Raw genomic sequence first — 18598 nt, 5'->3', positions numbered from 1 at the left:
TTATATCAGTATAAGTTTGCATTCTTCTATAAGTAACATGGAAATTTTATTCAAATGATACAATACTTGACAGGAATTAGATTTTGGAAAGAATGAGATGGGACCTCAAGCATTCCGAGTGATCATGATGGCACTGTCAGCCAACACTTCCATCAAATCAGCTGTACTCTCCAACAACAAAACAGACACAGATACAGCAGTGAGTAGCATTTGTTTATTCAAGCCCCCTCCTGCATATAACTTGCCATTTAGTATTATCATAACCAAGCCCCCGAAGCTACCGCCATTTTGTTTAATCCATTAGAAGCTAAAATAAGCCCTCATTAATATTAATTTCGTACGATGCTCCCTCGTCAACTGTGGTTTTGTACGTGTATTAGACAATACGCACATCAGCGCAATGACAAAGGTCAACTTGGCAAATTCATTAATGTATTCATTTTGTTACGCGCTCGTGACGCGAAGGATTCAGCGAATCAAGCAAGCGCAAATCTGAGACGATACGTTGCGCTCTATAAAGTATCGATATCACAAGCGATATCACTTATAAACAAAGCATTGTTTGTATTGCCGTCTTATAGGCCTTTGCTAATTCCAAAAGGGAAGATGAAAAGGGTAGATCGAGTCGTGATTAGGTAAAGAGGTATCTAACTTAGTGCTTTTGCCCAGGCCTGCTTTTGCCATCCCTAAATCGTAATTACCATACTTGTAACTCATGATGAAACGGGCCCCAATTTATCATGTTTAATACGTTTCCTGTCCCCTTTATTCTCCAGCATTTCTTACTCTGTTTTTTTTTCCATTTAATCATTTTCCCACTCTAAATTCTTTTGTGCCGCCTTTCTCCTACATATGTAGAGCTCATTTTCAAAAGGGGTTAGGTCCATTTTTCATCAAACTTGATTCTAAAGATTTTTAGTAGCTATATAAGATGATACCATAGAAAAGTTGAAATTCCTATTAAAAAGTGAACTAATGATGGCAAAGAAAAATCACCCTTTTTTCAAAAGGGGTTAGGTCCATTTCAGTTTAGTTGCAAAAGGGGTTAGGTCCATTTCAGTTTAGTTGCAAAAGGGGTTAGGTCCACACAGACTTTTTTGGGAAAATAATATCTCAAAAAATATGAAGACAAGTAGATATCTTTTATACCCAATTTCATGTTCTCATGGTAGGGTATCATGAAAATTCAGTTTCGCATAAGAATATTGCAATATGGGAGAATTAAAAAAGAATTATTTTCTTGGAGTGGACCTAACCCCTTTTGCTTCTGAAGAACTCATTTGTCAAAAGGGGTTAGGTCCATTTTTCATATATTTTATTGTTTTCTGTCTCTAAACCTCTAAATTTTCAGTCACTCTGATGATACCAAAGAAAATTTGAAATTCAAATGAAAACGTGAATGGAAGTGGCAAAAAAAATCACTTTTTTAATCAAAAGAGACTGGATTCACTTCAATTTACTTGCAAAAGGGGTTAGGTACACAATGATATTTTTTTGAAGTATATAGAAAAAAAATGAAGACGGGTAGATTTCTTTTATACCCAATTTTATGTTCACATTATGACAATTTAGTTTCTCATAAGAATATTGCAATAAGTGAGAATAAAAACATGGTTTTTCTCGGAATGGTCCAAAGTGGCCCTAACGCCTTTTGCAACTAAACTCTTCATATATTTCCTTCTTCTTTTCCCACTTGTTATCTGTCTCCTGGTTTCCATAAATCTCGTCTTATTTCTCTTCCACCCCTTTTGTTCCTACTTCCCACATTCTAGCTCTCTTACCGCCCCCCCCTCTAAATTATCTCTTCATATGTGCCCCTCAATTTCTTTCTCATCTCTTTTCAATCCACTTCTCATCACTCTTTCCCTCTCTCGATCTTCATCTCATTTTGAATTTTGCAAATTCCAAATCCCTTTCATTTTAGCTCTGTACAAATACTATATGAACACAAATGAAAGACATAAAGGAATTCTCTGGTTAGTGGTGAATTTTATTAATTAGCCATAAAAAAATATCACATTATCAGAGGATTATGTTAATACTTTGACCCAAAAGAATATTTTTTTTGTATGCTGGGGCAGCGATCCTGGGGAGGGGGGGGGGGGGCACAGTTCCCCCTACTTCTTTAAGCACTGAAAAGTGCCTTTTTATGCAAGAAAAATGCACCCTCACGAACGTGTACTGTGTCCCTTTCACCTGACGAGAACCTGTTTTAGGTGTTACCAAGTGCTCTTCCTTGTATGCAATTTTTTAACACCAAAATGCCCCCCCCCCTGGAACGTGTTCTGTGCCCTTTCATCTGAGGGCCCGTTTCATGTGTTAAAGTGTGCCCCCTCGCCTTCTTGTAAGTGCCCTTTCTCGAATCACTACCCCCTTTTACCCAAGAAAAGTGCTCCTAAAGAACTTGTTCTGTGCCCCTTTCACCTGAGAAGGACCCGTTTAATGGCCACCATGACGATTGCCCTTTGAAACAAGAAAACAATATTCTCATTTCGATAATATACTTATGAAGGAAATCCTTTGTGCATTAAGTTTAATAATTCATGAGTGGGGGTATTGAAGCAGTTTCGTACAGATGGAGGGGGCTTGAAGGACTCTTGCCCCCCCCCCCCAAAAAAAAAAAAAAAATCACAACCAAGAAAAAAAAGAGAAAAGGATGAAATATATCATTCTGAATATTTTAGATTTTCTTTTTTAAAAATGTCAAAATTTTGCTCGCTCGCAACTTCTTAAAAATTTCACGTAATACAGCATTTTCCCTATGCCCCCCCACTTTCAACTTCACTCCGCCGCTCCTATTTGTATGTTTATAGCTTCTCCTTTTGCAACCAGTTTTAATGAAAATCAACAAGAAATTTCATACGTCATGAATTTGGGGTTGTGATAATATATATTTATTTTTTTTGGGAAAAATTGGACCTGGAAAAAAAAAACGTTTCCATCTTCACCAAGTGGTTCCTAAGTCAGACTCTTGAATTGTTGGTGTTCTTGAATGAAAACATCTGTTACACCAGTCCTGCAGATTGAAAAAATAGTGAAAGAACATCAATGAATTTAAATCAAAATTGTCTTGATTTATAAAACATAAATGTTTTAAGAAAAGTGAGACTATACATATATATGATTCTTCAACACATAACAGGAAATCTTACTTCTACTAATTATAAACTTGTACTTCCATAAAGCATATCACTTAAACCTGTTCTATACAGTTTACATACCACTCTCCATTATAACTACATGTACTCTATGAAAAAATGTAAGAGATTTCTCATAAATATGAATATATGAATCAACATATGTAAATTATATAAATAGTCAGAGTTAAAGTTGATATGTTTTGTTGCACAGAATATTTTGATCTGTGATTAAAAACGACACTAACTATAATCTAAAAACAAAATTGAAATGGGTTTTTCAAAGGCAGGTCTATTTGTTGCCAAAAAAATGTGAACAACCTCCATTATTAACAATATTCACTAATTAACTCACTCATATAACTGCTGTAGGTTGTATTTCTATTTGTGGTCTAGTCGCTGTTCTATTAGGCCTACTTCACCAATTATTTATCATCATCAATCACCTCCATGGAAATTGTAAGACTGCATCATCCTATTGGACAAAATGTAAAATAACAAGATTGAAAAAAAATTCGTAAATCTACAAATATGAAATATGAATATCACACTAAAGAATGAATAGAATGAATTTTTGTAAAATATGGAAAATATATATTGCTTTGTTTAAAACAAATAGGAAATAAAAAGGCCATTTAATTACTAGTAGATCAAGGACATGACCTTACCGGTATTTTATAAATTTGCTCAAGGTACATAACTTTTGGCATTGGTTCTATTTTAGACTCGAGAGCCTGTATATTTAAGAAGTGTCTATATTCATTACAGATCCTACCTATTTGTGGCTTGGATTATTTTTATTTAATGTAAACATGGTTAACATTCAATGCATGTAATGTATCTGTAATTTTGTATGGGTTAGTTTAAGTTTTATACCTGGATGAGAATCTGCAAAATGATGCATGCACTTATGATCATCATCTTGAACCATATAGGTAGTCTACTGTTTTTCTTGTTCTTCAAACTCAACCTGTTTGTGAAAGAAAAGAGAACAATAATAAGAAGCGATATTTTTCATGGCCGTATGTATAGGGGGAGGGGTTTGGGTAAGAGCTGAAATGTGAAACCTTCATCAAAAAGAGAATTACATGACATCCTTCAATTTTACTTTAGAAAATGCACAAAACGGCCCTAGGTAATATTGGTCGCTTCTGGCCCTCGCTTTCTGAATTTTAGGTTTCTCTAAATTTTTTCACATGTCTCCCCCCCAAAAAAAAAAAAAAAAATCTGGATCTTTTTATTTCCGAATCTTATTTCATTTGATTTAAACATAATTTCATAATCTCATGCACTAGGTCTAGATCTATTTGTAAGAAAGTATAGATCTAGTCCAACGAGACTTAGTGCTGTGCGACAGCATTCATGTATCTAAATTAGGTCTAGATCTAGACTAACGATGGACTCTCGATCTATCTAGACCTAGAAAGTAAAGCTTTGGTTCTAAACCGAGATCTAGACCCTATATCAGTTTATAAATTTTGATGTCTGACTCTGACTTTTATTCCTGGCTAAATAAGACTTCATTGCCATTATTGACCAAGAGTAGATCTAGATCTAGTCCTTGGTCCACTGACAGTCATACTCGTACATGTAAATGGAGTCGTTTAGGCCCAGACCTAGATCTAGATCATAAGCCCTGGGGGTAAGTGTCGAGGGTTGGGAAAGTATAAGTTAGACTAGATTTGAATTAGGTAGGCCTAGCTCTTGTCTTGATAGCATCGATGAATAAATAAAAGTAAAGTAGCCTAGATCTAACTCTAAGTAAGTAAGTAGGGCCTAGGATTAAGAAGATCTAGGCCCTAGATCTATTGATAATAAGACAAACATGCAGAGCAGCATGTTATTTCTAAGACCGAGTCTATCTATATTCAATAACAATAAGAGTTAAAATGGGCTGGGGGTAAATGCAGAAGCCTGAAGTTATGCAAAATAAATTTGATATCTGAAACAAAGTGAGGACTGAGGATTGACACAATGACAGGCGTTTCTTCATCCATACTCCGCTTCACAGTTTATTCCTGACTGAGTCTCGATCTACTGAAGATAGATGCAGATCTCCCTCTAGATCTAACGTTACAGTGTACAAAAAGAAGCCTCATTCTTCTTGTTTTAATCAATCGTGGGTTGGTCCTTGTTGGAGGTGAACCAAACCAGCCCGATTATCTCTCGATTCCCAGCCGGCTAGGAGCCCGTACAAAATACATGTGGTTAACACAGCGGCATAACGGCATAACCATAACACTGCAAGCAACATACAGCCTACAGGCTGCACTGGGCGACGATGACAATCTAACTTCAATTTCAAAGACCAAATTCTGCTTTCCTTTAACAGAAGATTAATAGCAAACTCTCTAATTTGTTAAACAAATAACCTAAGATCACAAAATACAGTGTGAAATGTGTAAATAGTCCACTGAATTCATGTGGTTATATCAATTAATACGTACTCACCGGAGTGTTCGTAGGTCCATTTTGTGTGTGGAAAGAAAAGTTTCAGAATGAATAAATTAGATGACGTAATGAGGTCAAATGAATAATTAATTCTGTAACACGATACCACTAGTATCGATGACAAAGAATCGGGGAAATCGCGTATTAATGACGCTCTTAGCCAATGAAAAGGCCGGATTATGAATATCTTCATGCTCATGAATGTCAATGAGGGCTTATTTTTGTCTTCAAATGATCGCGGTAGGCGGAGCCTAATCTCATTTGTTTTGTGCTGAACGCGCACGCAGCTTTCGGTCTAGTAATATATTATAAGGTCTTTGATCATAACCTTGCCATTTACGGTAATTTTTATGAAATCATTGAATTTGATTGGTTGTTTGGCAATTCCACCATTTTTATTCCCATTGGATGAAAAAGTTTCCTAATAATAACAGTAATTTTAATAAAATAGGGTATTGGGCACTTTGTCCTGAATGTTGCCATTCTATGAAAATACTAGCGGATCTTTTGGTTTTGATTTGATAAATAGCCGTGCTACAATGGGAACCATCTGTGAAGATCGCTTTAATTAAAACAGTTCTCTTTTGCGTAATAATCTGTTTCAAGGGGGGTGTTTAACTCTGAAGTAATGTTTAAGCAGTAAATACCAACATACACACAATTATGTATTCATATATTTGTCCATAAAATAAAAATTTGTATTGTTTACATGTTTTTGTGAAAAACCTAATTAAAGACAAGATATCATATGGAATTTATAGACATGCAACAATAACAAAAATTATACATTTGATTATGACATTAAGCATATACATTAGATATACTGTATATTAGATAATTATTTACCCAGTCAATGTCAATGATAATATACCTACAATAATGCATCTTTATAAACAATCTCATATCAATGAGATTATATCATGTCACATATAAAATGATATGAACTGATTGATGAATTCCATGGTTGCATATGTTTTTAGAGTGTGTTCCCACTTGTGACAGGAAATTAAAATGTAATTTTGAGTCACTTTCGGTTGTAGCCCCCACCCCCTCCACTCCCTTGTACTATTACAAACTGCTTTCTCTTTAATAAAATCAACATCATAGCCTGCAATAAGAAAAAAAATGGAAAGCCTTAAAAATAACTAAGATTACAAGGCTCTGTGCAAGCTATTGATGCTCTTAGCTGGTCAAGAAATACATTTCAAAGGACAATAGACACTGCTCTTTGAAAATGTTCGCAGAAGGGACAGTTTTAAAATACTTCTTTGATAAAGTTCTTCCAAAGCAGCTGTATAACTAAGGTCTCTACTTTCATCTTTCAGCAGGAATCACACCGTAAAGGATCTTGTTATCTTTCACATCATGATTTCTGCATTTTGACATTTGTCAGATTAGAATTAATGGTGACATATATCTCCCCAATTTATTTCATTGATTTGTATCTCTTGCAGGAGAGTATAGGAGTGATGGTTATGACCAACCAGACATTGAAGAGCTTGGATCTCTCAAGTAATCAATTAGGGAAGGATTATCTATCAAGATGCATTGGACCTGCTCTCAAGACAAACACTTCTCTGACAACCCTCAAGTAAGTCTTTGATTTGATTGCATATTGACCATGCCTAAGACAGTGATACAAAAGGAAGCTTTTGTCTCTGTCTTACACAGAGTTGTAAAATACAAATTAAATTAAATTTGAGATTGACCTACATTCTGAACTCTTGCAGCATTTGAGATCAATTTCAGAAGAGTTTGATTTGATTTCTGTAAATCGGTTGACTGAGCAAACAATGATTAGTGTGACAAGCCATTGTTAACCTAACACACATTTTCTTGCCCATCCAATCTGTTGTTCCTCTGCAGCTACTTTAAATGCACCAATGTTTTTTTTTCAGGGTGAATCAAATTGTCTATTCAGAGTTTGAACTCTGTGGCTACCAACCAATGAATAATGTAATTCTCTTATTTTCAATGTGTGCCATTAATATGAAAGAAGTTTATCATTGATTGTCAATTTATTTTTATTTTTTATTGAAAATGAAGATTTCCTTACTCCATATTTTATCCTTTCTGGGTTTTTTTACCATAAAGCATGTCAAGTTGTGGTGCTACAGACCTTTCTGCTCTCATGGAGGGCCTTCAAGAAAACACAATCCTTAGTAGTCTTGATGTCAGCCACAATCAGTTGTCAAATAGCAATTCATTTGTCACTTCCCTTAGTGTAATATTAAAGGTAAGTGTAAAATAACCTTTCATATGCACAAGCCTATTTTGAACTGTCCTGTCATACCCATTGAATAATGGCTGATCAAATGTATTTGGAATGAGATAATTACTAGGCCTAATAATTACAGTGATTTTATATTTGTGATAAATTGTCCAATCTATGATTTTTTATATCTAAGTTTTAGAAAATAGTCACTTTTGCAAACAAAATCATCCAAGAACTTCCATTTTGAACGATTGCTGGATTGTTTTGACAAAACGGCACACTTTTTTTTTTAACCTTTGTTTGTAAAAGCACGGCGGAATTCACTTAATGAAATAAATGTTTAACCCTGAGATTGCTGTCGTCCCTTCATAATTGTAAATCAGTTTTCACTTGACTTTATATTGCTACATTTGCTTTACTTTGAATTAAAATTTCAACCAGTTGAATGTCTGTTTGATGAAGATAATGAGCTCCTGTTACAGAAATAAGATTCTTGGAAAGTGTCATTTGAATTTGGAAGCTCATATTGGTACATTTATGTTGGTATTTCATGATGTCGTTTCCTTGTTCCTTCCCAGAATTCCTCATGTGCAATAAAGGAGCTGAATGTTCGTAACTGTGGGATCCAGGGTACAGGGCTCCAGGTCCTGGGAGAGGGAGTCAAGGAGAATTCCTCCCTCGTTATATTTCATGCAGGAGGCAATGATGTAAGCTCCATGTGATTCTGTTTTCTTGTTCTGAAAGTGTCTGTGTTTGTCTGGAGTGGAATGATTGGGAGCGAAAGTACATAATAAAGTGTTATTGAAGAAATTATCGGCAACGTGCGTGCAAAATATTGATATTTGAATTTTTATGAAATATAAATGACTGTACAACCTAAGCATGCAAGATATACAAGGACAATCCATGTACACGGCCATTCATCAGTTGAATACATGTGTAATATTTCTATAATCCCTGTCCATGCAGGATAATGCTGTTATTTTTAAGGTGCTAAAGACATGATTTCTAAAAAGCTTTTTCTTCTACAGATTATCATAATTGTCATTAGAATTAACGTACATTATTGTTAGTCTTATGTAGTAGTACAACCGATCCTTGTCAGGTAATATAACAGTAGTTCAAGTGGCTTAATTATAATTGTTTCATTGGCATAATCATTTCAGGTTTCAATTCTGGTTTCTGGCTATTTATGGTTTTGAAGATGTTCATATTTAAGGAGAAGCTACATGTATTTTTGGGTGTCTGAGATAAATATGTTTATGGTATTTATATTAATCAGCACTCAATTACAAATAAAGTAGATGCAAAGATAATAAAAGCACAAGAAATACTTGTTTGACATTTCAATCATTTAAAGCATAGCACGTGCTTAGGGCAAGTCATGATAGTAATATAAACACAGAATAAATTATTCTCAGTTCCTGAAGAGTAGGCCTATATATATTGATGGTATGCAGTAATATTAATAATGATATTCTAACAGTGGCGTATGCAAGGGGGGGGGGTTACAGGTGGGTTTTTTTGGGGGGAGTACAAAACGACCTAAAATATGTGGTAAAGACCTTTTTTTTTGTCAGCATTTCTTTCAGCTTGAACCCCCCCCCCTTTCAAAAATCCTGCGTACACCACTGTGTTACATATCAATCTTTTACTTTTACTAGTAGAGATCTTTCCTAATCTGCTTTACTTGGTTTACTGTTTAACATTAATTCAATTACTTGAATTACCCAATGTTATCCCTCTGAGAAATGTACTATACAGTGCGTTCCACAAAAAAGAAACCAAGAATTATCAATGATTTATCATAAATTAATAAAAAAAATATTAGACAATTGACCTATCCTTGTCCTCTCTGGTATAAATTAGATGATTCTTCATTCATACATGAGTGAGTCAAAACAATTCTTGGCAGGCGGTATCTTAGTTTCAATCATCTACCGGTACATACAAGTTATATCAGATGAAAGAGGAGACTCTAAGCTTTACAATGATAGGTCATTGTCTATTTGTCATTTAGTTAGTTTTTTGTTTTGTTGTTTTCTGAGAAGCACTGTATATCTAAGAAATCCCTGTAATACATGCGAACTTCAATAAAACAAAATTCTCTGTTTGTTTTGGCAGGTTTCTGATGCAAATGTTTTTTTGGAGGTATTGCTGACCTGTCTCCAGCATCCTTCCTTAGAAACTCTGAATGTGAATGATACCAGAATCAGTGAAACTGGCAATCAAGACATCGGTAGGTTAAACCCATAGCATTATTAATCAGGAGAGCTTTTTATGAATGTGAATGAAACCAGGGTCAATGTGATTGGCAATCAAGACATAAGTAGGTTATCATTATGAATCAGGAAAGCTTTCTATGAATGTGAATGATACCAGAGTCAATGTGACTGGCAATCAAGACATTGGTAGGTTAGCATTATGAATCAGGACTCGAGCTTTTCATGAATGTGAATGATACCAGAGTCAATGTGACTGGCAATCAAGACATTGGTAGATTACCATTATTAATCAGGACTTGAGATTTTTTCATTAATGTGAATGATACCAGAGTCAATGTGACTGGCATTCAAGACATCGGTAGATTAGCATTATGAATCAGAAGAGCTTTTCATGAATGTGAATGATACCAGAGTCAATGTGACTGGCATTCAAGACATTGGTAGATTAGCATTATGAATCAGGAGAGCTTTCTATGAATGTGAATGATACCAGAGTCAATGTGACTGGCAATCAAGACATTGGTAGGTTAGCATTATGAATCAGGAGAGCTTTCTATGAATGTGAATGATACCAGAGTCAATGTGACTGGCAATCAAGACATTGGTAGGTTAGCATTATTAATCAGGACATTAGCTTTTCACGAATGTGAATGATACCAGAATCAATGTGACTGGCAATCAAGACATTGGTAGATTAGCATTATTAATCAGGGGAGCTTCTTATGAATGTGAATGATACCAGAGTCAATGTGACTGGCAATCAAGACATTGGTAGATTAGCATTATTAATCAGGGAGCTTTCTATGAATGTGAATGATACCAAAGTCAATGTGACTGGCAATCAAGACATAAGTAGGTTAGCATTATGAATCGGGAGAGCTTTCTATGAATGTGAATGATACCAGAGTCAATGTGACTGGCATTCAAGACATTGGTAGATTAGCATTATGAATCAGGAGAGCTTTCTATGAATGTGAATGATACCAGAGTCAGCATGATAAATCAGGAGAGCTTTCTATGAATGTGAATGATACCAGAGTCAATGTGACTGGCAATCAAGACATTGGTAGGTTAGCATTATTAATCAGGGAGCTTTCTATGAATGTGAATGATACCAAAGTCAATGTGACTGGCAATCAAGACATTGGTAGATTACCATTATTAATCAGGACTCGAGCTTTTCATGAATGTGAATGATACCAGAGTCAATGTGACTGGCAATCAAGACATTGGTAGATTAGCATTATGAATCAGAAGAGCTTTTCATGAATGTGAATGATACCAGAGTCAATGTGACTGGCAATCAAGACATTGGTAGATTAGCATTATGAATCAGAAGAGCTTTTCATGAATGTGAATGATACCAGAGTCAATGTGACTGGCAATCAAGACATTGGTAGATTAGCATTATTAATCAGGACTCTAGCTTTTCATGAATGTGAATGATACCAGAGTCAATGTGACTGGCAATCAAGACATTGGTAGATTAGCATTATTAATCAGGAGAGCTTTCTATGAATGTGAATGATACCAGAGTCAATGTGACTGGCAATCAAGACATTGGTAGATTACCATTATTAATCAGGACTCTAGCTTTTCATGAATGTGAATGATACCAGAGTCAATGTGACTGGCAATCAAGACATTGGTAGATTAGCATTATTAATCAGAAGAGCTTTCTATGAATGTGAATGATACCAGAGTCAATGTGACTGGCAATCAAGACATTGGTAGATTAGCATTATTAATCAGGAGAGCTTTCTATGAATGTGAATGATACCAGAGTCAATGTGACTGGCAATCAAGACATTGGTAGATTAGCATTATTAATCAGAAGAGCTTTCTATGAATGTGAATGATACCAGAGTCAATGTGACTGGCAATCAAGACATTGGTAGATTAGCATTATTAATCAGGAGAGCTTTCTATGAATGTGAATGATACCAGAGTCAATGTGACTGGCAATCAAGACATTGGTAGATTACCATTATTAATCAGGACTCTAGCTTTTCATGAATGTGAATGATACCAGAGTCAATGTGACTGGCAATCAAGACATTGGTAGATTAGCATTATTAATCAGGAGAGCTTTCTATGAATGTGAATGATACCAGAGTCAATGTGACTGGCAATCAAGACATTGGTAGATTAGCATTATTAATCAGAAGAGCTTTTCATGAATGTGAATGATACCAGAGTCAATGTGACTGGCAATCAAGACATTGGTAGATTAGCATTATTAATCAGGACTTGAGATTTTTTCATGAATGTGAATGATACCAGAGTCAATGTGACTGACAATCAAGACATTGGTAGGTTAGCATTATGAATCAGAAGAGCTTTTCATGAATGTGAATGATACCAGAGTCAATGTGACTGGCAATCAAGACATTGGTAGATTACCATTATTAATCAGGACTTGAGCTTTTCATGAATGTGAATGATACCAGAGTCAATGTAACTGGCATTCAAGACATTGGTAGATTAGCATTATGAATCAGGAGAGCTTTCTATGAATGTGAATGATACCAGAGTCAATGTGACTGGCAATCAAGACATTGGTAGATTAGCATAATGAATCAGGAGAGCTTTCTATGAATGTGAATGATACCAGAGTCAATGTGACTAGCAATCAAGACATTGGTAGATTACCATTATTAATCAGGACTTGAGCTTTTCATGAATGTGAATGATACCAGAGTCAATGTGACTGGCAATCAAGACATTGGTAGATTACCATTATTAATCAGGACTTGAGATTTTTTCATGAATGTGAATGATACCAGAGTCAATGTGACTGGCAATCAAGACATTGGTAGGTTAGCATTATGAATCGGGAGAGCTTTCTATGAATGTGAATGATACCAGAGTCAATGTGACTGGCAATCAAGACATTGGTAGGTTAGCATTATTAATCAGGACTCTAGCTTTTCATGAATGTGAATGATACCAGAGTCAATGTGACTGGCAATCAAGACATTGGTAGATTAGCATTATTAATCAGGGGAGCTTCTTATGAATGTGAATGATACCAGAGTCAATGTGACTGGCAATCAAGACATTGGCAGGTTAGCATTATTAATCAGGGAGCTTTCTATGAATGTGAATGATACCAAAGTCAATGTGACTGGCAATCAAGACATTGGTAGGTTAGCATAATGAATCAGGAGAGCTTTCTATGAATGTGAATGATACCAGAGTCAATGTGACTGGCAATCAAGACATTGGTAGGTTAGCATTATGAATCTGGAGAGCTTTTTATGAAGCAACCTGTCAGTGATTTTCAGCGACATATTTACTCTTAGCCCTTCAGAGTTTCTGTTTCTTGCATAGTTGTTTTGGAAAAAACTGCTTCTTTCATGAAACACTCACTTGGTGACTGTAACACAAGGCTTGGCAATCATTGTACAATTTTTTGTATGATCGATTACATTGACTGCAATGTATAATATATCATGAAAATCACACGTATGATTAATCACCAACTTTTGTGTTATGGGACCCAGGTTATCCCAGTATTCAAGCTTATGAGAATAAACATTTTTATAGTAAATGAGTTAAGAAATCATTGAATCTCTAAGAGACTCAGCTTACAGCGATGATACTGCAAAAAAAAAAAAAAACAATCTTCAAAATACAGTACTTAGCCAATATAATGTATAACTTGTAGGTTTCATGTGAATTTCTTTGTTGAACTGGTAATAGTATGACTCTGTTAAACGTCAATATTTTCGTCAATAAATTTTTCTGAGTACAATTTTGTATAATTTGTATGTAAAAGAGTTATGTAAATTAATTTGATTCGTTATTGATTTGTTTATGTTATGAAATAAAGGGTTTTTTTATTCTCTGGAATAAAAAGGAAAGAAAGAAAAAAAATGACTCTGTTAAACTATTCTTCATCAGTATGCTTGAAGAGATTAGTTGTTCTACTCAACCTTTCAGAACCAAATCTGGCCCATTTAAAGGATTTCAGGCTTTTCACCAACTTCTTGGCAAACATGCTTCCTCAGTGTATCGTATTAACACAAACAAAAATTAAAAATTAAGAACCTAGTATAACTATAAGGCATTATTAGTCTTTAATAGGTCAGATTTCTTGTCACAATATCCTGTATTCTCGTATTCATTTAATCAGCAAGGCCTTTCATCTCCTGTATTATCTCACTCATAAACACATAGATCCAGCATCCATAAGTGAAAAGAGGAAAAGCAGCTTGAAAATGTTGAATTTGGCGAACTGCTCCATAACTGATGACATCATGAAAGTACTGGCCAATCAGCTTCTTGCATGCTTACCACATGTCACTGAATTGAGTTTATCAGGAAACTCTGAGATGACGACAGTCTCGCTTCAGTATGTTGCTCAGCTGACTGCATTGACAGAGGGTTCAGGTAGGTAACCAACATATTTCTACAAGATTTTACTGAAAATACTTTGTACTTTATACTTTGCACTAAAAAACAACATAATGGTTCGTAGCAAGTTATTTTACCCTTGTTTGAATAAATCAAACAAACAGATGAATTAATTCCATACCATCTTATATACATGTAGCTAAATATATGTAGAGATAATTGTTGACATACTGTATGTTTTTTTATCAGGAGGTCAAGTAAAGGGTATTACTCAAAACAATGTGAATAAAATAGATCACAGTGGATGAGCCTCTAGTCAAGAACTTGCGACTTATTCAATTTACTATTCTATTCCATCTGATTACTGGTTAGATCATGCCTTTCAAACAAATCTCCACTGAGCCTGCACCTATTAAGTCAAAGTGATTGGCAAAGTGAATAAATAATAATAATAATAATAATAATATAGGGTATTTATATTGCGCACATATCCACCTTGTTAGGTGCTCAAGGCGCTCCTATATTACCCGGCTAAGCTAGGCGTTCATAGCGCACACAGCTTTTTAAGGAATTACTTCCTACCGGTACCCATTTACCTCACCTGGGTGGAGTGCAGCACATTGTGGATCAGTTTCTTGCAGAAGGAAATTACGCCATGGCTGGGATTCGAACCCACGACAAAGAGCATATTGGTCATTACACAAAATATGGAAACATTAAGATAGAACGACAATTGGATTTTTAAAATATCATACCATAATATAAATATCTGAAATTAGAATTAAACTAAGTTTTGGCTTGACGCAGTCCTCACTTTAACCCTGTAACATAAAGCCGAACAAGTGATTATAGAACTGAAATAGAATTGATAATATGATCACTGCACAATCAAGCATTAAAATCAGTTGTAGATAATTGCTAAGCTTTGCTTTCATAGGGTCCTAATTGCATTAGCCATAGCGTTGGGAATTACACCAATTGGTTTTATACCAAATGGTTGAAATCTTCTGCTTTGGGCTAGAGAAATTATTCTTGATAAGTAATTATAAATATTTAATCTGTGCTAATAGTGTATTCTCCAGGATACCAATACCATTAGCCTATTTTATGGAATTACAGTCTGAAAAGGATATTTGTCAAAGTGCCACCTAACTTATACTGATTGATTGATCGTAGAAATGTGTATTTTCTTTGTTAATTTGGATTTTGCAAGATCTTCTTTATTGTTTAACTTAGAATACAAAACTGATATGAAGTATTTTGCAGGCACAGACCCCAATTGGCACTTCAATATGTTACACTAGTCTTGAATGAATTTTCTCACAATATCAATTCTCCAGCATAAGTGTAGTATTCAGACCACTATATAACATATTCTAATGTGTCAGGTTTTCTGTCTGCAAACTTAAATTTAACAGAGTTAAATTAATTAAACTAATTTGTTCAAATATGTCCTCTGTCTTAACTTCAGATTCCTCCATATCATCAGGTTTGACTCATCTTCACCTTGATCAGCAGTCTTTGGAAGATCTTCCTGATCATCTTCTCAACAATCCATCCTTCCCTAGCCTTACCATGCTGAGTCTATGCAAGGCCAAGATATCACCAGCTAGTCTGGGTAGACTATCTCATCTACTACAGGGACCAGGTGGTCTCACAGAGCTCTGTTTGAGCGGACTCAAACTGTCAGAGACAGAAGCATTGGAACAGCTCTTTGAGCCAGGTGAGGGGATTGATAGTATGACACATGCCTTGATTTGTGCATTTCATAGTACATGCGCCACCAAGTCATTATCATGAGAGTCCTACGTGTACTTTTTGTCTCGCCCACCGGAGGTGAAGGCGAGACTTGGGGATCCAAATGTCGTCCGTCCGTCACAAACCTAATGACACAACTCCGCAACCATAAGTCACTTTTCAACCAAACTTGGATGGTAGATGGACTTGGGGGACCTGCATGTTATGCTACAGTCGGATGTCACATGGTAAGGTCAAAGGTCATTTTCAGGTCAACGTTAAAGTTTACATGCAAGACTCTTATGACACCTAACTCTGCAACCGTAAGTCACTTTTCAACCAAACTTGGATGGTAGATGGACTTGGGGGACCTGCATGTTATGCTGCAGTCGGAGGTCACATGGTAAGGTCAAAGGTCATTTTCAGGGCAACATTAAAGTTTACATGCAAGACTCTCTTATGACACGTAACTCTGCAAGCGTAAGTCACTTTTCGACCAAACTTGGGTTGTAGGTGTACTTAGGAGACCTGCATGTTATTGTGTTCGGAGGTCACATGGTATGGTCAAAGTTCATTTTGAGGTCAACATTAAAGTTTATGGGCAAGACTCTTATGACAAGTGTTATTCCATCCCAGTCATTTCACAATGAAGTTTTGATACAATTCTGTTGCGTGCCCTCGCAAAGTGCAGGGAAGAATAAGGATTAATCAGTAGAACTACAAGTGAGGTCAAAGGAAAATTGTATTTTTAAATGAGGTTTGTATTTACTTTGAAAGAGATATAGTGATTAATGCATAGTGTTGAGTATACTGTTGTTGACCAGTATTTCAGGAACAACACAAAGGAGTGACGTCACAATAAGGGCACAACTTACATAATGAAATGCATAAATTTTGAAAGGAATATGATATTGAAAAATGTGTACTGTTCATGGGAAACATAGATATGTTGGCATTGCACATCATATGAGTAAATCCCATTTAGAACAAAGTAACCTCATTTTCTGGTATGGCTCCATTACTTCTTATGCATAACACTAAAAATCATACAAAATATATCATTTTGTTGCATTGTTATCTTTCTCATTGCTAATCATTTTGAAAGGAAAATAATCACTTAATGTGACAGGGAACAAATGAATCACTGTTTTCTCTTGAAAATTAGCAAATATCTCAATTCTATAGGAATTCTGGATCAAGCTCCATTTATATTTTATACATAAACATTAAAAAGGGAAATGTAGCAATGAAAGAAAAATTACATTTTGCCAATTAATAGAATTAAAACTGATCATAGAAGATTTCACATTCCCCTTAATAACCAAGAAGATGTTAGTTCATTTGCTTTTAAAGTCAAGTTGACATAATTACATTCACAAAGATTGCACTGAAAAGTAATGTTCAATTGTCTGCTTTGTTGTGGTTACAGCTGCCAATCTGAGCTTGAAGAGTCTTTCCTTAGCTGGTTGTGCCCTCAAAGACTCTGACCTTCAACCGCTGACCTCTGCACTTTCTGCTGGATGGTGTGTGACCTCATTGACCTTAGCCAACAACAGATTGACGGGGTCAGGGGTCAATCCCCTGCTGGAGGCCTTGACCAGTTCCGAAGAACCATGCATTGAATCTCTGAATCTCAACTCAAATCAGGTAATTTTTAAAAAACAAATTGAAGGGTTTCCTCTGCTGTTTTCCATCATATCATCCTTCTGCAATAATGAAACAAAGGGAAGAAAACAGAGTTGATATCCAGTTCATATACAGCATAATAAATATTTGTTGTTGTAATTTATTTTGTCAAAATGAGGGAAATATTATCGTAACTCTCAATTCCAGCATTCTAAATCAGCATCTTTTGAAGTAAATAATGTGAAACCATATAAAAATCAACTATGTAGGAAGCTGGTTATTTTGAGAGTTTACTATACTATTGAGTGAGAATGTACAATGATTCATTGTACAGAAGTCTTTTTGATGTGGTTGTATACATGATGTACTTGGGAATTCTAAGGGTTGAATGTCGATCGATTTTATTAAATTCTATAAGAATTGCATGCTTACAGGCTTTCAATTTGAAAAAAAATCTATATTTTTTTCTTACTTACATTTACATCATCCAGCTATCAGATGACTGTCAAGATGTGCTGACTAGTCTCCTTACCAAGGCCAAGAAGCTGCATACATTATCTTTCAATAGAAATAGCCTGGGTTGTCAGACTTTATCAGCAATAATGAATGCATTACACCTGGCAGAGAGTCTAAAGCTGCTTGATCTGAGAAATCAAGAGAATCCTTTAGATGAAGAAGATATGGAAGAACTCATGAAGAAGTTATCAGAGGAACTAGGTAAGAATATATCCATTGACTGGTGGGGTATATCAAAGATATGATATAACATATTCTGTTCCAGTGGTAAAGTCAAATTAACAATATTTGACAAGAAAACATGATTTCTTTCTTTAATCATCTTGTGGTAA

At 35.3% G+C, this 18598-nt stretch overlaps 1 protein-coding gene across 5 annotated transcripts in view; it reads left to right on the top strand.

Moving 5' to 3' along the window:
* The window catches only part of LOC129255531 (uncharacterized), a 37217-nt gene that overhangs the window by 17068 nt on the left and 1551 nt on the right, over positions 1-18598 (top strand). For 3 of the 5 annotated variants that reach the window (XM_064097314.1, XM_064097315.1, XM_064097316.1), the window contains 9 exons: positions 74-199; positions 7043-7179; positions 7683-7824; positions 8382-8510; positions 9928-10042; positions 14211-14423; positions 15859-16110; positions 17554-17771; positions 18242-18467. In XM_064097314.1, the coding sequence (XP_063953384.1) occupies positions 74-199; positions 7043-7179; positions 7683-7824; positions 8382-8510; positions 9928-10042; positions 14211-14423; positions 15859-16110; positions 17554-17771; positions 18242-18467 (1558 nt within the window). The remainder of the gene's footprint in view (positions 1-73; positions 200-7042; positions 7180-7682; positions 7825-8381; positions 8511-9927; positions 10043-14210; positions 14424-15858; positions 16111-17553; positions 17772-18241; positions 18468-18598) is intronic. The other 2 variants (XM_064097318.1, XM_064097317.1) reach the window with 1 other exon arrangement.

Source organism: Lytechinus pictus, chromosome 3, assembly GCF_037042905.1.
Source record: "Lytechinus pictus isolate F3 Inbred chromosome 3, Lp3.0, whole genome shotgun sequence".
Taxonomy (NCBI): Eukaryota; Metazoa; Echinodermata; class Echinoidea; order Temnopleuroida; family Toxopneustidae; genus Lytechinus; species Lytechinus pictus.
The sequence above is the reverse complement of the archived record's forward strand: the minus strand, read 5'-3'. Positions and strand labels throughout refer to the sequence as shown.